This window comes from Heteronotia binoei, chromosome 8 (assembly GCF_032191835.1).
Source record: "Heteronotia binoei isolate CCM8104 ecotype False Entrance Well chromosome 8, APGP_CSIRO_Hbin_v1, whole genome shotgun sequence".
In the NCBI taxonomy this organism is placed as follows: Eukaryota; Metazoa; Chordata; class Lepidosauria; order Squamata; family Gekkonidae; genus Heteronotia; species Heteronotia binoei.
The window spans coordinates 94,973,019-94,990,825 of record NC_083230.1 but is presented as its reverse complement, the minus strand read 5'-3'; the positions used below and the strand labels follow the sequence as shown (position 1 = coordinate 94,990,825).

The 17,807-nt window shown below is 42.2% G+C and overlaps 1 protein-coding gene across 1 annotated transcript in view; it reads right to left on the bottom strand.

Moving 5' to 3' along the window:
* The window catches only part of SVOPL (SVOP like), a 43,676-nt gene extending 25,869 nt beyond the window's left edge, over positions 1-17,807 (bottom strand). The window contains exons 1-9 of the mRNA XM_060244596.1: positions 17,632-17,807; positions 15,078-15,210; positions 13,143-13,234; positions 8,631-8,729; positions 6,144-6,215; positions 4,122-4,246; positions 2,856-2,919; positions 1,570-1,695; positions 469-597 (exon numbers count right to left, since the gene is read on the bottom strand). Coding sequence (XP_060100579.1) covers positions 469-597; positions 1,570-1,695; positions 2,856-2,919; positions 4,122-4,246; positions 6,144-6,215; positions 8,631-8,729; positions 13,143-13,234; positions 15,078-15,156 — 786 coding nt within the window. The 5' untranslated portion in view covers positions 15,157-15,210; positions 17,632-17,807. The remainder of the gene's footprint in view (positions 1-468; positions 598-1,569; positions 1,696-2,855; positions 2,920-4,121; positions 4,247-6,143; positions 6,216-8,630; positions 8,730-13,142; positions 13,235-15,077; positions 15,211-17,631) is intronic.

Sequence of the window (17,807 nt, the reverse complement as noted above, 5' to 3'; positions counted from 1 at the left end):
CTGAAAGGCATTAACATTCTAGGGAAGAAAAATAGAATACTTTAGAGGACATATTAGGGGCTAGATAGAGGGCCAAAACCTAGTATGGTCAGAGCGTTATAGGAGAGTGAGAGACAGAAGCTGTCAGGAAGTTGAGTTAGAAGGAGAAGGAAGGATTTGAGAGTGAGGAGTGTGTGAAAGGAAAGAGTGTGACACCTCAGTCAGAAGTTGTTATTATTCACTGAAGAATTAAGCTATGAACATCTTGAAACCAATATGCTTCTTGTACAATAAAGTTTTATTTGTTTTATATTAACATGGAGTCGTATGATTTTAATAACATAAAAGTCTCATCCTCAGGGCCACATAGTCCAACAAAGAAGCCTTCGAGCTTGGGCACAATTTAGTGGGGAACATTAAATAAAGCGTTTGGAATTAAATTCCTGTTGGCAGCATTACATACATTAAGAGGGAAGTGGTGACACTTACATTGACAGGTTCCACCAGCTTTCCTTCAGGCATAACAGAATGGTTCATCTTGGCAATCCACTGCAGCGTTGCAAGGGCAGCTTTGTCATTTCCACTGGAAACATTATACCGAGCAGATTCAGGGATAAACTACAAATACAAATGGGTTAGATAGTTGCTGCAGAGTCAGTGTTGTCCTGGATTCTTAAATACCAACTTGACTGAGGTCTTTCCTTTAAGGTTTCAGAACTTACATCAGTACACATGCAGATATATATTGCTGAGCAGTTCACACAGTACTTGTGAGCCATTTACTGGCACAGTATGGAAAAACATAACACGTGATTCAGGCTATCACAGCTACAGTCAAAAGTAACTCTGGTGATTGCAGTCATTTGAAAAAGTTGTGCCACAGTAATTGTTACAGACTACAGGATGTAGCTGATTTATGTTCAGTCAGAACGTTGTCTTCTAAGGTCAGTACTGACTGGCAGTAGCTCACCAGGGCCTCAGTAGCAGTCTTTTACATTTTTTAAAGGGAGATGCTATGGATTGAACCAAGAACCTTCTACATGCAAAAGAGATGTTCTAATGTGCCCTGACCTGGATAACCCAGGCAAGCTCAAGCTCATCAGATCACAGAAGCTAAGCAGGACCATCCCTAACAAATACTAGGATGGGAGACCTCCATGGAATATCAGAGCCAGGACTCAGAGGCAGGCAATAGTAAGCCACCTCTCTGAATGCCCCTTGCCACCAAGCCCCACTAGGGGTTGCCAGAAGTCAGTTATGACTTCCACGCATGCACACACACAATACCAACTCCCTCCCCAAAAAAAGATATTCTAATGCTGAGCCACAACTCCACACTGTACTCTGTGGCTTCATTCAGCTAACGGTGGAGCTTTTCTCTGGTGCAAGGACCCTAGAAGGCTCTAGTGTTAGTAGAATGGAACCGTAGCACACAACCCAATATCCACAATGGACAGACTCTTTTGTGTCTGCGTGGCAACTGAACCATAGAGAAATAGTTTGTTACTTAACTTGAGAAGACTGTCTATTCTAGTCTTATTAAAATAACCATATACATGTACAAGAAATGCAATGGTAACTATTTCCAACCTTAAATGCTAAAAGGAGAATGACGCCTGGGATAGAGGCAATTCTTATCAGCCATCGCCACCCAAGGGTTGGGTTGACCACTGACGCCAGTCCAATAATTAACAAGGATCCTGCCAACCAAAATACCTGTCAAATGGAAAACTGGAGGTTAAAACAGAAGGTGATGGGTTTTCTCTAGTTATTTGTTTTAGCAACATCAGCATTCATGCCTTTCCTCCTTGGACTTTTCCTGATGCATAGATATTATTAAGAAAAGAGATTTCACTGCCAGCACCAGTTTCCAACTCACAGACTGTCAATACAGATTTTGTTAAAGTAAGCGACACATTCTTCAGCTGAGCTATGGAAGGTTGAATGTCAGCTGCCAATCATCTGCAGAGTGTAACACAAGGAGTATCCAATTATTGGAAATTTCTTCAGTGCATCGGAGTGCACATATTTAATGCAGCAAAGCATATCACCACAAATAAAGCTATTTCCCTGGCTGAATATTTGTACAATTCTGGAGCACTGAGAGCTCTTTTATTATATTAATGCATTTCTATCTGACCTCCTCAAGGCATCTTCCAGTCAATATTGAATACATACTAAAAACTAACGCTGAAACTAAGAAAAAAAATACTCCTACAATTCAAAGGATTCAAAGCACTATTTTAATGATGAAAACAAAGTGGTGGGAGGTGCCAGTCCAAGCTATGATTCCTATGATGGGTGCAGTTATTTCAGAATGCGCACACCCTGTAGATCCAAAGATGATGCCTTCAAGGCTCTTCCAAAGCACCTCCTGCTCCAGTAAGCTGCAGGAATGCTGCAATTAGCTCCTTTCTTTTGGGGGGCTAAAGCAAATGGGCAACACATTGGCTGAAACCATGTTGGTCACAGATACCATGCTGGGGATTCCTGATGTAAATGGTGGATTCCCAGGAATGATTTTAAAAACCTGGAGGCAATAATCTGTTTCTTAAGGGGCATTTTCGCACTGACCTTAATCAGCAGTGACGCCCCTCTTCACCGCGCAGGATCGGCGCGGATTTCGCACTAATTGCCGCGGAGCACCCGGAAGAGCCAGAAAGTCCCGCGGCTTTTGCGGCACAAATGGAAACTGGTTTTTGGCGGTTTCCGTTTGCACCGCAAAAGCCGTGGGACTTTCCGTCTCTTCCGAGTGCTCCGCGGCAATTAGTTCGAAATCTGCGCCGATCCTGCGCGGTGAAGAGGGGCGTCGCTGCTGATTAAGGTCAGTGCGAAAACAGCCAAGATGAAATTCCGAAAGAGCAGAAAAGGCTTACCTGTGACAGTGGCAGCATATAGCCCCGATACTTTGTAGGCAAGAATTCAGTTTTTATTATAAGCCTGGAGAAAAGCAGAATAAAGTGGGAAGGTTAAGGAGAGACAAGGAAGTGTTCAACACCACAGTTTATAGAGCCAGTTTGGTGTAGTGGTTAAGTGTGCAGACTCTTATCTGGGAGAACCGGGTTTGAGTCCCCACTCCTCCACTTGCACCTGCTGGAATGGCCTTGGGTCAGCCATAGCTCTGGCAGAGGTTGTCCTTGAAATGGCAGCTGCTGTGAGAGTCCTCTCAGCCCCACCCACCTCACAGGGTGTCTGTTGTGGGGGAGGAAGGTAAAGGAGATTGTGAGCCGCTCTGAGACTCTGAGATTCAGAGTGGAGGGCGGGATATAAATCCAATGTCTTCTTCTTCTCATCAAAAGATGGCTATACATGATTCTGACTGGCTCATATTACATTCCAGTGACTGACAGTGACTATGTCGTCTTCAGAAAACTCAGTACACAATACCACCAATCATCAGTATCCATTGACATGATTTCTCCAACACACTAAGAAACCACAGTGTGTCCATGCATACAGTTGCCACTTGGGATAGCTAGACCAGGACTTTGCAGGGCTCACTTAGGGCCAGTTCCAGGAGGGTCACTGGCAAGGTGGAATCATTTCTTTCTCCCTCTTCCCCATACACAGAGTGAAAGACCACGCAATACTCCTCCACCACCCCCTTGCTTGCAAGCCCTCTGTGCTCCCAGCCGTACACCCTGCCCAGCATAGTCAGAGAATGGGTACCTGGGTGATGCAGACATCAGTGAGTGCAGATGGTGAGGGAAGAAAGATGCACGAATGTGTGGGTCAGGGACTGGGAAGGGAGGCATAGCGGCTATAGGAGAAGGCACAGAAGAGGAGGGGAGCCCTGGATACTCTCCATCCAAAATCAGCCCTATTTAAAGTTTTCAAATAGTCTCCAGCAGCCCTACACTGTGCATATTACAATAATATGAGGTGATGAAGGCATAGACAATGATGGACAGATGCCTATCTGATAGAAAGGAGCACAGCATTTTCGCCAGTGGAAAGCACTGTGAGTCTGTATCACAATCAGAGCTTCCAGATACCATTGTAGATCTTGAATTGCCCCAAAGACACAAGACTAAGTAGAGAGAGAGGATGCCTATAAACATGGCTAATCTATTTTCTCTCCATGGTGTTCTTGATTTTTATCTGTTGATGTTTTGACTGAGACAGTGTTTGCAATACGTTACCCTTGAGCATGACCTGACACGCCACATCCCACCATGGTCCGGAGGAAAACAAACCAGATGTATGAAGGAGAAAACGATGTCAGCAAAGAGAAATAGGCTCCCCAGATGAAAGACATGAATAAAATCTGGAACAGGGATATGGAAAGGAATATTAAATGTGTTAAACAGAGGGCAGCAAGCTGACTCCGAAGAACAATCCAGTGCAAGTTGTTGGGTGAAAATGGAATAGCGTGGACTTAAAGTTCTTCCATGTTTCGTGTCCCCATTTTAAACCTGAACTTTTTCAATAGTGAAAAAACCCCCACAACCTTTCAATGATCATTGCTAGTTAATGTATTGTGTGTGAGGGAGAGGGTCTGTGACTGAGTGATAGAGCATCTCCTTTGAATGGAGAAGATCCCAGGTTCAATCCCTGGCATCTCCAGTTAAAAAGATCAAATAATGCAGAAGACTTTGACTCCAGGCCCTGGAGTTCCACTACCAGTCAGTGTAATACTGACCTGGACAGATCAACAGTATGACTTAGCAAAAGGCTGCTTCCTGTCTTCAATATGTTAAGAGATAAAAGGTGTATATGAGGGTACCTAGTAGAGTTGCAGTAGGGTTGCCAGGTTCCCTCACTTTCATGGCAGTGGGATTTGAGAGGCATTCCAGGGGTAGGTGGATGTTTGCACAATGTCCCTGATGTGATGACATTGCCAAGAAGTGATGGCATCATGTCAGTGACATCAGAGGCAACACTGTTTTTTTGACAAAACTCTGGGTTTTTGGCTTCAAAACCGTAGAGTTTGCCCCCATACCAGAGCATCACTGTGGGATGCCCCCTGCATGATGACAACACCGGGAAGTGATGTCATCACATTGGGGATATCACTGTTTGTGGGTGAGGTTTTCTCCATTGGCCAGCTGGCCGGCACTGGACTAAAGCCCCCAAAAGTGGGAGAACCCTGATGGGGACCTGGGAGCTGGCAACCCTAGTTGTTGGGGCTGGGAAATATCTGGAGATTTGGGCAGTAGAGCTTGGGGAGAGACCTCAGCAGGCTATAATGCTATAGACTCCACCTTTCAAAGCAGCCATTTTCTCCAGGGGAACTGATCTTGGTCATCTGGAGATCAATTATAATAGCAGGAAATCTCCAGATGCCACCTGGAGGTTGACAACCCTATCCACTAAACTTGAGACAGACAAACAAAAGCAGGCAGTGATAGGATTCACACAAGCTGAAACAGCAAAGCTGAATTTCTAGCTTCTAGCCCAGTAGTTCTCAAATTTTATAAGTGGGTCCAAGCTCTAGCTGATTTTAATTCCATGTCAGGAGAAGTTTAGTCTGCTAAATTTTGATGTCAGATGATTGTTAAACCCAGGGGACCGATGCTAAATGGCAACCTAGTGTATTCCCCTTAATGGCCAAGGACCTGCCTACCTGAAGGACCGTCTTTCCCCTTACGAGCCCCAGAGAGCACTGAGGTCAGCAGGGAATAACAAGCTGACTATCCCTGGGCCAAAAGAGGCCAAACTGCAGAACACCCGCGCATGGGCCTTTTCCATCGCAGCTCCATGCCTATGGAACCAGCTCCCGGAAGAGGTGCGGGCCCTGCGGAGTCTTGACCAATTCCGCAGGGCCTGCAAGACCATCCTTTTTAGGTCGGCTTTTACAGACTGCTGATTTATGATTACTAAACAAATGGATCCGCCAAAATGACTTTGCCCAGGGACCCTCGCTATCACATAAACTGACAGAAATAGTGCCAGGAACATCACTGTTACTGTCAAATTATGTCAAATGTGAATTTTAGAACTGTTTTGGATAATGTTGATTTTAAAGTCTTGTATATTTATTGTATTGTATATTTTATGGATGCTGTTAGCCGCCCTGAGCCTGCTTAGGCGGGGAGGGCGGGATATAAATAATTTATTATTATTATTATTATTATTATTATTATTATTATTATTATTATTATTATTATTATTATTATTATTATTATTATTATTATTATTATTATTGTTATAATGTCACTTACTTTCCAGCGGCCATATCGATCAGCTAGAACTCCGAAGATTACACTGGATATCATATAGCCAAAAAAGACCATCTGAAAAGGATTGGAACATAGGAAGTATGAAGAGTTTACACTATTTGAGGAACAGCCAGACCTCCGATTCAGCGGCAGCTCACAGGAGTGCAGCTCCTGAACCTTTCTGACAGTTCCACCTCCTTCTTCCCACCTTGTCAATTGAATAGTAGGTGCAGCTGCATAACAATCCCTGGATGAGCTCCACCACCATTTTTTCTACAAAACGACCCCTGGGAACAGCCCTAATCCTTATCAAAGGAGGTGTGGGGAATCAAACCCGATTCTCCAGATTGTAGTTTGTTGCTCTTAACCACTATATAGGGTTGCCATTCCCCAGTTCTGAGTCAAGACAAAGGACTACAGCATGGAGAATACAAATAAAAAATACACTGCTCCAGGCACAACAAGAAACAATTTAGTAATTGCCAGTCCTTTGTGTACAAATATATATACAAATTCTCCATTGTTTCAATATGTGCTTTAATCTGAGTAACTGCTGCATTAAACTGCTCAGTCGCAAGAATATTTAATGCTTCTTTTGGTTGTGACTGGCAATTACTGAATTGTTTCTTGTTGTGCCTGGAGCAGTGTATTTTTGTATTCCACAGTTCCGGGCAGAGGATCCCCCAATTTTGGGAGTTTCTGCTCAAAGCTGGCCAGCAGGAGCAGGAGTAAAACCACCTCCAAACAGCGACATTGCCACACAATGTCCCTGATGTGCTGACATCTTGCGGAAATGATGACACTCTGGTGACACATGATAACACTCTATTTTTTGGGCAAAACTCTATGGTTTGATGCCAATTTTACCATAGAGTTTTGGACCCAAAACCCAGAACATTGCCCCCCGACATCACCTACACAATGACGACATAATGACACCAATATGTCACACGGTATCACCACCCACTCCCAGAATGCCCCACAGTTCTTCCTTTGGCACGATGATTCCACCTGGCAGCCCTATCACTACTACACCATGCTGGCTGGTAGATTAAAAGCACAGCCTCAAGTTCCTTCAAAGATGATTAGAAACCTATCAAACTTTAAGTGTATGGGAAAATAAAATTTAGCATTAACATTTTTCTTCCTCTTGGTAGATTGTTCCTGATTTTGTAGGTTTCTACCCCCACACTGTCAGGTTGGGAATTCAAGAACCATGGAACTGCCATGAGTTCCTGTTCTGGGCAGCATGTGATGTGACATTTATCACATGACAGAAACTTAATGAAAACCATTAGCTGTGGTAAACATTGGATCTCGCCTTACATGTTCAAAATGGAATAATCATCACACAAAACTGATGTGGTAAAATTACAAAGAAGTAACCATATAGTCATATCATAATGTGAGAATTAGGCTAGAAATTGAAAGGTCTGATTTTGGTTCTTTTGATCCTGCTTCCTCAGATAGGCTAAAGCCCCCTGGAAAATAAGACCAACCTTTAGCTGAACTGGTTAGTCTGTGGGGAGAATGGAATGTGAAAAACAAGTATATAATTAATTCAGTAGTATATAATGGTTGTATCTTGTACTTTGCTTGTTGAGTCAGTGGGATAATTGTTCTTTGTACTAAATAGGTTTTTTTTAACTAAATATGATGTATTCTTATCTAGGTCCAGATTTTCTGGTTATTGTAAAGGTCATGTGCACAGCATACCTATGCACACCTGTGGACGTGTGGGTGTGAAAAGACAGAAGCAAATCACTGTAGTTAATGTATTAACCAGTAAAATGAGTTAAGACATGTAATTTTAGTTTTCTGCAGGAGGTTTCTTTGAACATAAGACCTATAAATTTGCCATGTATTTTACATTTCCTTTGGGAAAAACCTGAACTGTTTCTCCCCACTTTACTGCATTAAAGCCTTTCCTTCCAGACTCAGTTTCTTTATGTGTATTATTGGCTTGTACCTACGAGGGTTTTCCTGTTGGGCAATGTTAAATACTGAGTTCGATGCATAGATGTTCAAAACAGGAACCTGCTTTATTGATAACTCCAGAACAAGACAAAATGGCAGGGCCGCAACCCCACATATGCATATTCCAGAACCACACCCCAGAACTGCTCATTGGTTTGCACCAGAACTGCTCATTGGTTCCCCTTTTAGAATCCAGATCACAGAGTATATCCCAGGGTCTCTAGTGTTCCCATGGTTGCCCAGGTGCACGAAAGCTGCCCACCAAACATAAATTCCTGTAATAAAATGATCATTTAGGAAATATCAAACTAATGCAGACAGGGAAGAATATAAATCATACAAATTTTAGCTAAATGGACAAAAATTCACAAAAGCCATCCAATGAGTAGAATTGGTGTTGATGTGCTTTCCCCATCTGTATAGAAGCAGACAATCAAAAGTCTATCCACGCAGGTAGCCATGTTGTACTGAAGTAATAGAATAAAGTTAGAGTCCAAAGGAAGGTCTACTTACTGTCGTCACTAATGCCACTTGCCAATTTCCAAGTTGCCATTCGCAACGGATAACTGGACCCACAACAGCGATAAGCATAATCTCCATGGCCTCTGCTACCTTCAGGAATTAATACATGTCCTTCATTAGCAGAACTGCAAAATTAGCACATAAAACAAATGTTGTGCTTGCTGAGACAAAAGATCCTTTCACCAAAGTTGCAGATGAACTGCTGCAGTAAATTAATCTGAATTTCAGCTACATTCAAAGGCCATTGTATCAGTTCTGATAACATGAAATTTGGTCTTGGTACCCAATCTACACTTTAAAATTCCAAGAGATGTTGGAACATATTAATTTTTTTTAACACATGGGTTCTGAGGAAGCTCAGGTGCCAGATGTAAGAGCATTTTTTGAAAAAAGGGAGGCCATTCCTGTTTAAAATTTGCTAGCAAGAAGGGGAACTGCTCCTGGTTGAATATATGTTCTGACATTTAAAAGACTGGGGTCAAGAGAAGCATGTTCAAAATGTTTATTTAAAGGAATGTGAGAATATGAACAAAGCATAAACACAATTATCTCTTCTCCTTGGTCCACGGTTTTCTCCCCCCCCCCCCCACCTCAGTACAGATCATCCATTCATATATAATTTTTTACTGAAGCCATCTAATATTTTTCAGTTGCATTGCATACAATGAGACAATTAGAGTTTTGATCGTCAATAAAGGATTCCTAGTCAAAATATAAAGAACCCTTCATGACATACAGGAAATTTTAAAAATGTTAAAGTCACTGTGTTCTTCACAAAGTGAGACAATCAAAGGCCAAAAATCAAAGGTTACTGGATTTGCAAGTATCTGTCACACAAGTAAGGATATGTGTTTGGATATACGTGCTCCATATATATAGCACTAAAATACTTCATCTGGTTTTTTTAGAATATTCAGATGCTATCCAAGATTCTTGGAAATACTAATATCTGGGTTAGGCTTTCCAAGTTCTCACTAATGGTTGGCAAACTCCTGGCAATTTTGGCTGCTGCCCACCAGTGTTTCCTTTAAGCTGAGTTAGTGTGAGCGAGCTCACAACTTTTTAGCCTCCAGCTCACACATTTTTGTCTCAGCTCAGGAAAAATGGCTCCAGAGCAAACTAATTTATGCAGTAGCTCAGAACGTTAATGCCAGTAGCTCACAAAATAGAATTTTTGCTCACAAAGCTCCATAGTTTAGAGCAAACACACAGGGTCCTAGGAGTAATCAAGCTCAAGCAAAGGAAACCCCCAGTAAATAGTACCTACAGTCTTTACTAATTCTTTACCATGTAATAGTAAATAATAATATCAAACAGATACCTCTCATACAATATCAAAATACACAGTAAGCAATGAACTTTCAATAGTACAATTAGAAATTACACACAACAAAAATATGCAAACATACTCCCAAGTCCATACTTCCTATAATATAGTGGATTCTTATGCATTGAAGAGGTGAGGTGGTAGTGAATAACAGCTCTTTATTGGGCACAGCATTGTAGGTGGCTGCACAGAAAGACTGAGAACTGGGCCAACGGGCCAAACTTATATACAACTCCAGGTTCCCATCCAAGCCCGTTATTGGATCATTCAAACTGGTGGGGGCTTGTGATTGGTGTAGGGCAGCAGAGATTTGGATCCTGCTGCCCATTTTCCCAAGTTCCCAAGCCCAGTCCGTATGACTCCAATGAGCCAGGCAGGAACACCCATTAGTCTTCAATTGAGTCCGCATACATAACACTTCCATAAGTCAAAACTGCTATCCAAAATTACAAATTCTCCAGGTAGCTACATGGAAAAGTCTCTGATGGTGCTACTCATAGAGATAAAAATATCCATTCAGCTGACCAGTAATCTATACAAAAGGTCCAGTTTTGGAATCTTGATCCACAGCTGAGCTTCTCTCACAGAGCAATATCTATCCTCTTAATCCTCTTAGACATAGAGGAGAAAAAAATTCTCAAAGAATGAAGCACCCAGGCCTCAGGTACAATTTTTAAATGACCATCTATGTCTTTCTCAGCAGGCACGGTGTTCTCAACCTGGAAAATTTGTAACAGAATTTAGGAGAGCAGTTTTGACTTACGGAAGTATGGACTTGCAAGTATGTTTGCATATTTTTGCTGTATGTAATTTCTAATTGTACTACTGAAAGTTCATTGCTTACTGTTTATTTTGATATTTTGATATTGTATGAGTGGTGTCTGTTTGATATTATTATTTACTATTACATGGTAAAGTATTAGTGAAGACTGTATGTACTGTTTACTGGGGGTTTCCTTTGCTTGAGCCCACTGATGCTCAGCTGGTTGGCAGGAAGAAACATGCCAGCCATATGGAGGGCAGCAAGTGTCACCACTGCATGATAACATCAGTTCTGGCATGACCCAGAAGCACTGGCATTAAACCAGAGCCAATCTAGCACGCCCCTGAATAACGCAATGGTTTCCATTAAAAAACTCTGTGGTGTCAATAGAATTTGGGTGAGTGCTATAGTATCACCCCAGCATCATGCTGGTGCTTCTGGATCATGCTGGAAATGATGTCATTGTGCAGCAGTGACAATCGCCTCCACTGTGGTAAGTGATCGCCTCTCCTCATCTCCCATCAGTTTCCAGGCTGGCAGTCCTAATCCAGGTCCTTTATATTTCCAAGAATATTCATGAATACCCAGAGCCAGCATTTTAAGGAGCCTGGGCCTGTTTTTGTTCCTTTAGCAGGTTTTCTGGGCAACAGGAAAGTGGCTTGCAGCTGGCAAGTATCTCCCCTGGCCCAGGGGCAGCAGCTTGCTGGTGGCACAAGTTTCACCTGGTCCAGGAAGGGTGACTTCTGGCTAGTGCAAGTCTCACTTAGTCAAGGGGAGGCAGCTCTTGGCCAGCACAAGTCAGGTGAAGGACCTAGTGGAAACCCTTGGTTCTATTCTCATGAAACATGAGTGTTTGGTGGACTACTAACATAAGGTGCCCTGAAATTATGGTGTTATTTGGTTGAAAAACAGTCAATCCAGCTCCCCTCAGAATGCTTCCTCATAGGAGATATTGGAATTTGAATAATTCTGGAGTCCTGTAAAACCCCATCCACATGCCATGAAGACTTCTCTGAGCTCATTGCAGAAAAGTTAGATATGTCTAGAGAACTAATTAACAACCTATTCTTATTAAGTGCAGTCCATAGGACTCCATCTAGGCTTCCCAAATCCCCCGCCTAGCTGGGGGACCCCCGATTTGGAGCCTTCTCCCCCCACTCGCCAAAAATCTGGAAAGTGGGGGGGAATGGCGGCCCTTCCCACCCAGCCCTGATCCCAGCAGCTTCTCCTTGCCCTTCCCTTCCCACCCAGCCTCGATCGTAGCAGCCTTTCTTCAGTTTTCCCAGGCTGCTTCCCGCCCCCAATCAGCTGGCTGGCGGGGGGGGAGCCCCGCCCGCAAAGGACCATGTGCCTTTGCACCTCCGGAGGCTTGACTTGAAAGGCTTCAATTTAGAATGGTGTGTCTGTGTTTCTGTGAAGAAGCTGGCAGCAAATGGTGAGTAGAGAGGCCGATCCGCTGCTTCAGACTCACCAGAAGCGGGGAGAATAGAGGGAAATGTCTTCATTATTCCCTATGTGATCGATTCTCATAGGGTATAATGGGGAATTGTTCTGGAGGTTTCGGGGGCTCTGGGGAGCTGTTTTTTGAGGTAGAGGCACCAAATATTCAATATAGTATCCAGTGCCTCTCCCCAAAGTACCCCCCAAGTTTCAAAACGATTGGACCAGGGGGTCCAATTCTATGAGCCCCAAAAGAAGGTGCCCTTATCCTTCATTATTTCCTACGGAAGGAAGACATTTAAAAAGGTGTGCTGTCCCTTTAAATGTGATGGCCAGAACTCTCTTGGAGTTCAATTATGCTTGTCACACCCTTGTTCCTGGCTCTGCCCCCAGTATCTCCTGGCTCCACCCCCAAAGCCCCAGATATTTCTTGAATTGGACTTGGCAACCCTAACTCCATCTTTTGTGTGGGAAGTGTATGCTTTTCATGTATCCCTCTATTGCTGACTTTATACACACTGAGGCCAGAGATTTCTATTGTATTTTAATATGTATTTTAATCCCTGATAAAGCTTGCATTTTATGATCTGATCCATATTTTTTTTCTTCCAGTTGTAATGGCCTTTGGTCATATGCAATAAACTTCTCTCTCTACAAACATCAAAATCAATGCATGTAGCGGGGAAGCAGGCATGAACATTGACATGTGCATGCCTCCATGTTTGGGAAGACCTGAAAAGGCAGTATTACTGATCATGAGGAGCCTATGGGCACATGCCTCCTACATGCACTCTGTATTTATGAGCCGTTGGTCATGCATAGTCTGGGAGTAGGGACAGTGCACTTGTGCATTGCTTTCAGCATGTCTAATGTCACTAGTAGAGAGGTAATAACACATTGAACTGTATGTATGCTGGCTCTAATGATGATTATTACCAGAGCCAGTTTATTACAGCCCCTAGTCAAAACTTACTCCAGTACTGCCCATGACCAGGAAAAGCACAATATGGAACCTGCCAAATCCAATCGTTTCCACAGCTTCTTCCACAGTAAACGTCTTCTGCTCTAAAACATTGAGAAAGAAGACAGTATGAGCTTAGCAGCATGATCACTAGCCATACAATGGAGAATAATCAATTCTTATAACTAAGGTTTGATGTAAACTGTTGGGGGTGTGTGGGAGGGGGGACTTTCACAGGCTTGAGATGTTCTCCCAAGTAACATGGAACTAGATAAATTGTTTCACTGATTCAGGTGGGTAACTGTTGGTCTGAAGCGATAGAACAAGGTTTGAGTCCAATGACATCTCTGTGACCAACAAAGTTTAATTCTGGGTATAAGCTTTTGTGTGCACGCACACTTCTTCAGACACATACCCAGAATTAAACTTTGTTGGCCTTAAAGGTGTCAGGGGGTTGTTAGTTAGTTTGTTTTTGTAGATTAGGACACAAACAAGGCCAGCCAGGGAGGGACATGAATTTGATTCTGGAAGTGAAAAATTCTCAAGTAAATTTTCACAGCTCTGATTTGCCTTCAACATTCATATTTTTATTGTTATATTTTTTATTTATTTACATAAATTATACCCTGCCTTTCTTGCTGAGACTCAAGGTGGACTACAAAATATCTCTTTTTTAAAAAATCCAATCAGATTGACACCTGATCCAATGGCATCCAATAAACAGAGCAATAAGACTACTATGGTGACAGGTAGATAGATAGAATGAATTTGGTGTGTGTGTGTGTGTGTTATTTATTTAAAAATTATTCAATTTCTCCAACAAACAAAGTAGCTAACAAATTAAAATTTACACTCTTAGCAATAAGAACCCATCATATCATTAACAAACTGAAAACCTGATACAATTATAATATCAACAAGTTCACATCAGAAAGTTACATTCAGTGGTTTTCATTTGATTCTTCAAATATCCTCAAAAATAAATTTTGCAAGGTCTTTGAAAGGAAGGAAGGGGGCAGCTCACACCTCCTCCAACAGGCATTCCAAAGCATAGTCATGATAAGTGCCAAAGAGAGTGTTACATGATGTGGCACAGGACATTCAACCTTGGAAGTCTGATGAAAGTCAAAAAAAACCTGTGGCCTGATCTAATCAGACAAGTGGGTCATGCACAAAAGTCTTGAAATCAACCAGTTGATACTAAGTTTCATTGTTTTATTATGCAACAGGACATACATTTAATTGAGGGAAATATTAAAAAGATACATTCAAATTCTGGAATGTTGTCAGATGTCGAATATGTGAGACATAGAATTCTGGCTTCAGATAGATGTACAGATAGGAGCCTCTGGCGGGAGACTTAACCTGCGCACGGCACAATTACATCACCTGCAAGTGACGTCATCGCGCTGGTGATGTAGCACAGCAGCCACTCTAAGCATTTCCGGGGGAAATCTATGGTTTTCCCAAACGCTCTAGCCATTTGGGAGGGGGAAACTCTGTGGTATGTATTGTACCATATAGTTTTCCCTCCCAAATGACTAGAGTGTATGGGAAAACCATAGTGACATAGTGATGTCACTTCCGGGCGATGTCATTGTGTTGGCAACGTCGGGGGAGGTTCCCCCCGCCAGCCCAATGTGGGCCAGCAGGTTGGGAACCTCCCGGGCGGGGCATTCCCCGCCTGGACCAGGGGCTTGGCAGCCCTATGTACCGAAGACTCAATGCTTTAGAGAAAGAGTGAAGCAAAACCCAGATAATCTGGTGCCCTTGTGGTGGAGGGGGTGAAGCAATCAGTAGCAATCATGGGGTCAGTTAGGCTGGAGAGTCAAGACAAGGTGCAGTGCAGTAGTCCAGTATTAATTTGGGAAGGGTGATTAGTGAAGGATTCCAGTATTGTCTTGAATATGGGAATTAGTGAAAATAAAAGCTATAGGACAAGGTTACCTGTCTTCGTTTCCTGTCCCTGGGCCCCCATTTCCTCAAGAGCAATGCCATTTATTCCTTCTTTTTTCTTTTCGGTCATCTTCAGATTTATGCAAATACCCCAAGGATTCGGCTGGAGAAATTCTTGTATTCACTTTGAAACACAGCAGGATGAAGACAATAAACTGTATCAGCATAACCTTTGCCATAAGGAATGGTCTTTTAATTGTATGTAGATGGTAACAAGATAAAATATGAAACAGTGGTTAGAGTGTCAGACTAGGATCTGGGAGACCCATATTTGAATCTCCACTATGCCATGGAAATTTGCAGGATGACCTTGGGCCAGTCAAGATAAACATATGGAGCAGTGGTTCTTCTGTGGCTATTAGCTACAGGGTGTAGATGGAACTCTCTGTCTGGGGCAAGTGATGCTCTGTATTCTTGGTGCTGGGGAGTGCAACAGTGGTAGGGCTTCTAGTGTCCTGGCCTCACTAGTGGACCTCCTGATGGCAATTTTTTTTTGTATGTGACAGTGTTGGACTGGCTGGGCCATTGGCCTGATCCAACATGGCTTCTCTTATGTTCTCACACTATGTCAACCTAGCTCACCTTTACAGTGCTGTTGTGAGGATCAACAGAAGAGAGAGAGCAATGACCCCCATTGTGGAGAAAGATGGGATATAAATGAAGGAAGGAAGTAAAAAAAAAATCAGCATGGATTATCATTGGATGTTTAGCTAAAACCCTAAGGTCAGATCAGACAATACAACAGGATCCAGACCTAATACATGGTAGAAAGACAAGACCTACCTGTCCCCCCCCCGCCAATAAGCCATCCCATCTTCAAATATTCACACAAGTGTTCAACACCTGAATTAGGCATACATACAGGGTTGCCAATCTCCAGGCGGAACTATTACAAATAAACATCCAGACAACCATGATCAGTTCTGCTGCTTTGGAAGGTGGAATTGGCTGCTTTGGAAGGTGGATTCTATGGCGTTATACACTGCTGAGGTCCCCTCCCCTAGCCCCATCCTCCCCAGGCTCTACCCCCCAAAACTTCTGGTATTTCCCAACCCAGAGCTGGCAACCCTACTCATATACATTGCAGATATGGGTGGTGTTTACACTACTCCAATCTGACCAGTAAAAAAATATCACAGGGCAATTTATATCTAGACCAGTTTCCCACTCACCTTATGCTGCTCTCATGTTCTCAGCAGGGCTTCCTTCCGATTTCACACTAACTGCCCTGGGACTGCAGCTAGCATCAGCTTTTTCACATCACAAACAGAAACTGGTTTTCAGATGTTTCTGTTTGCGGCACAAAAAAACCAACGCTAGCTGCAGCCCCGGGGCAGATAGTGTGAAATTGGAAGGAAGCTCCGCTGAGAAGAGGAACGTGAGAGCGGTGTAAAGTGAGTGGGAAATCAGTCCTATTATCCAGGTTTTAGCGAGTGTAGATTTATGTTTGGAATGATGATGATCTTCAAAATAGTCATTTGAATACTTCATTTTGTACACCATGCAACACCCAAGGAGTCAGCTCTTGAAGTATCTTCAGATATGGAGAATAAATACAAAGTACTGCTAATCTAAACCTCTAGATTTATTACCAATTTTGAAGTGAATAATTTTTAAAAAATATATATTTATAAATATAGATCACTTTGAACAACTTTTGGGTGCAAACATTCATTAATATGCTAAATATTCCTAAATGGAAGAGCATTATGGCAGGAATAAGAAGAGTTAAACCAAGGAAAACAGTCTCCAAAGAATTTAGAAACGGATTAAATGGTTAAAAACAAAAAGCTTTTATTTAAAAAATCATGAAGTTCAGCAAACCTGAGATGGGATGGCTGTGTTGTGCCAAGTCTTATTTTATCACAGGTGTTACTCAACCATTGCTCACCATGCTTACATAACCACATGCCATATAATAAGCACATTTACCTCTTTCCAAACACCAGGAAATTAAACTGATCCTTTACAAGATATACTTCCATCCAAGTAGAGAGAACTCCTTGTTGGAAGGGTTGTATTTAAATGAAAATAACTGCATAAGGAAAAAATACACAGTCCTTATTGACAGATCCAAATGTTTCCTTATTCATACCAACAAAAAGTCCTATCATTGTTTTCCTCTGATATTTAGATTGTGTATCAATGGTATGAAGGAGTGAAGAGAGGGAATCTTAGTCTGGGATCCTGTGATGGTGCCCTTCAGCCTATATCCTGTGATGTTCTCAGTGGGTTCATTATGTGTAGATGCATTAAGCACTATTTTAAATACAAACTTTTCTTAGGCAAGACACAAGAGTTATAGTGATCTCTAAGGAAGGAACCAGTCATAAATATAGACGAGTTAGTTCATTTATAATAATAATGAAACATAGAGTTTCCTGAAGAGGTAGAAAGACCCAGCATGGAAACACTGAGAAGTTTTATCAAAATTGCTCCTGCTCATCAAAATGTAACTTACATGAGTTAATATTAACTCATGTCTTTTGTACAGAACAGAAACATTCAAGTAACTGGCGTGTTCAGAGTTCCTTTGAATTCTTACCTTTTAATGATCAAAAGCTGAGTGAAAATCTTGCTCTCCTTTTTCTTCTTTCTGAATATGCAGTGATTTGTATTTTAGTGTATTTCCTCAAACACTCTTTTGGGATTCATCCTCTGTGCATCAGTTTTCTTTAGAGACTTATAGACCCACAAACTTTTTACTGAAAATCTCTTGCT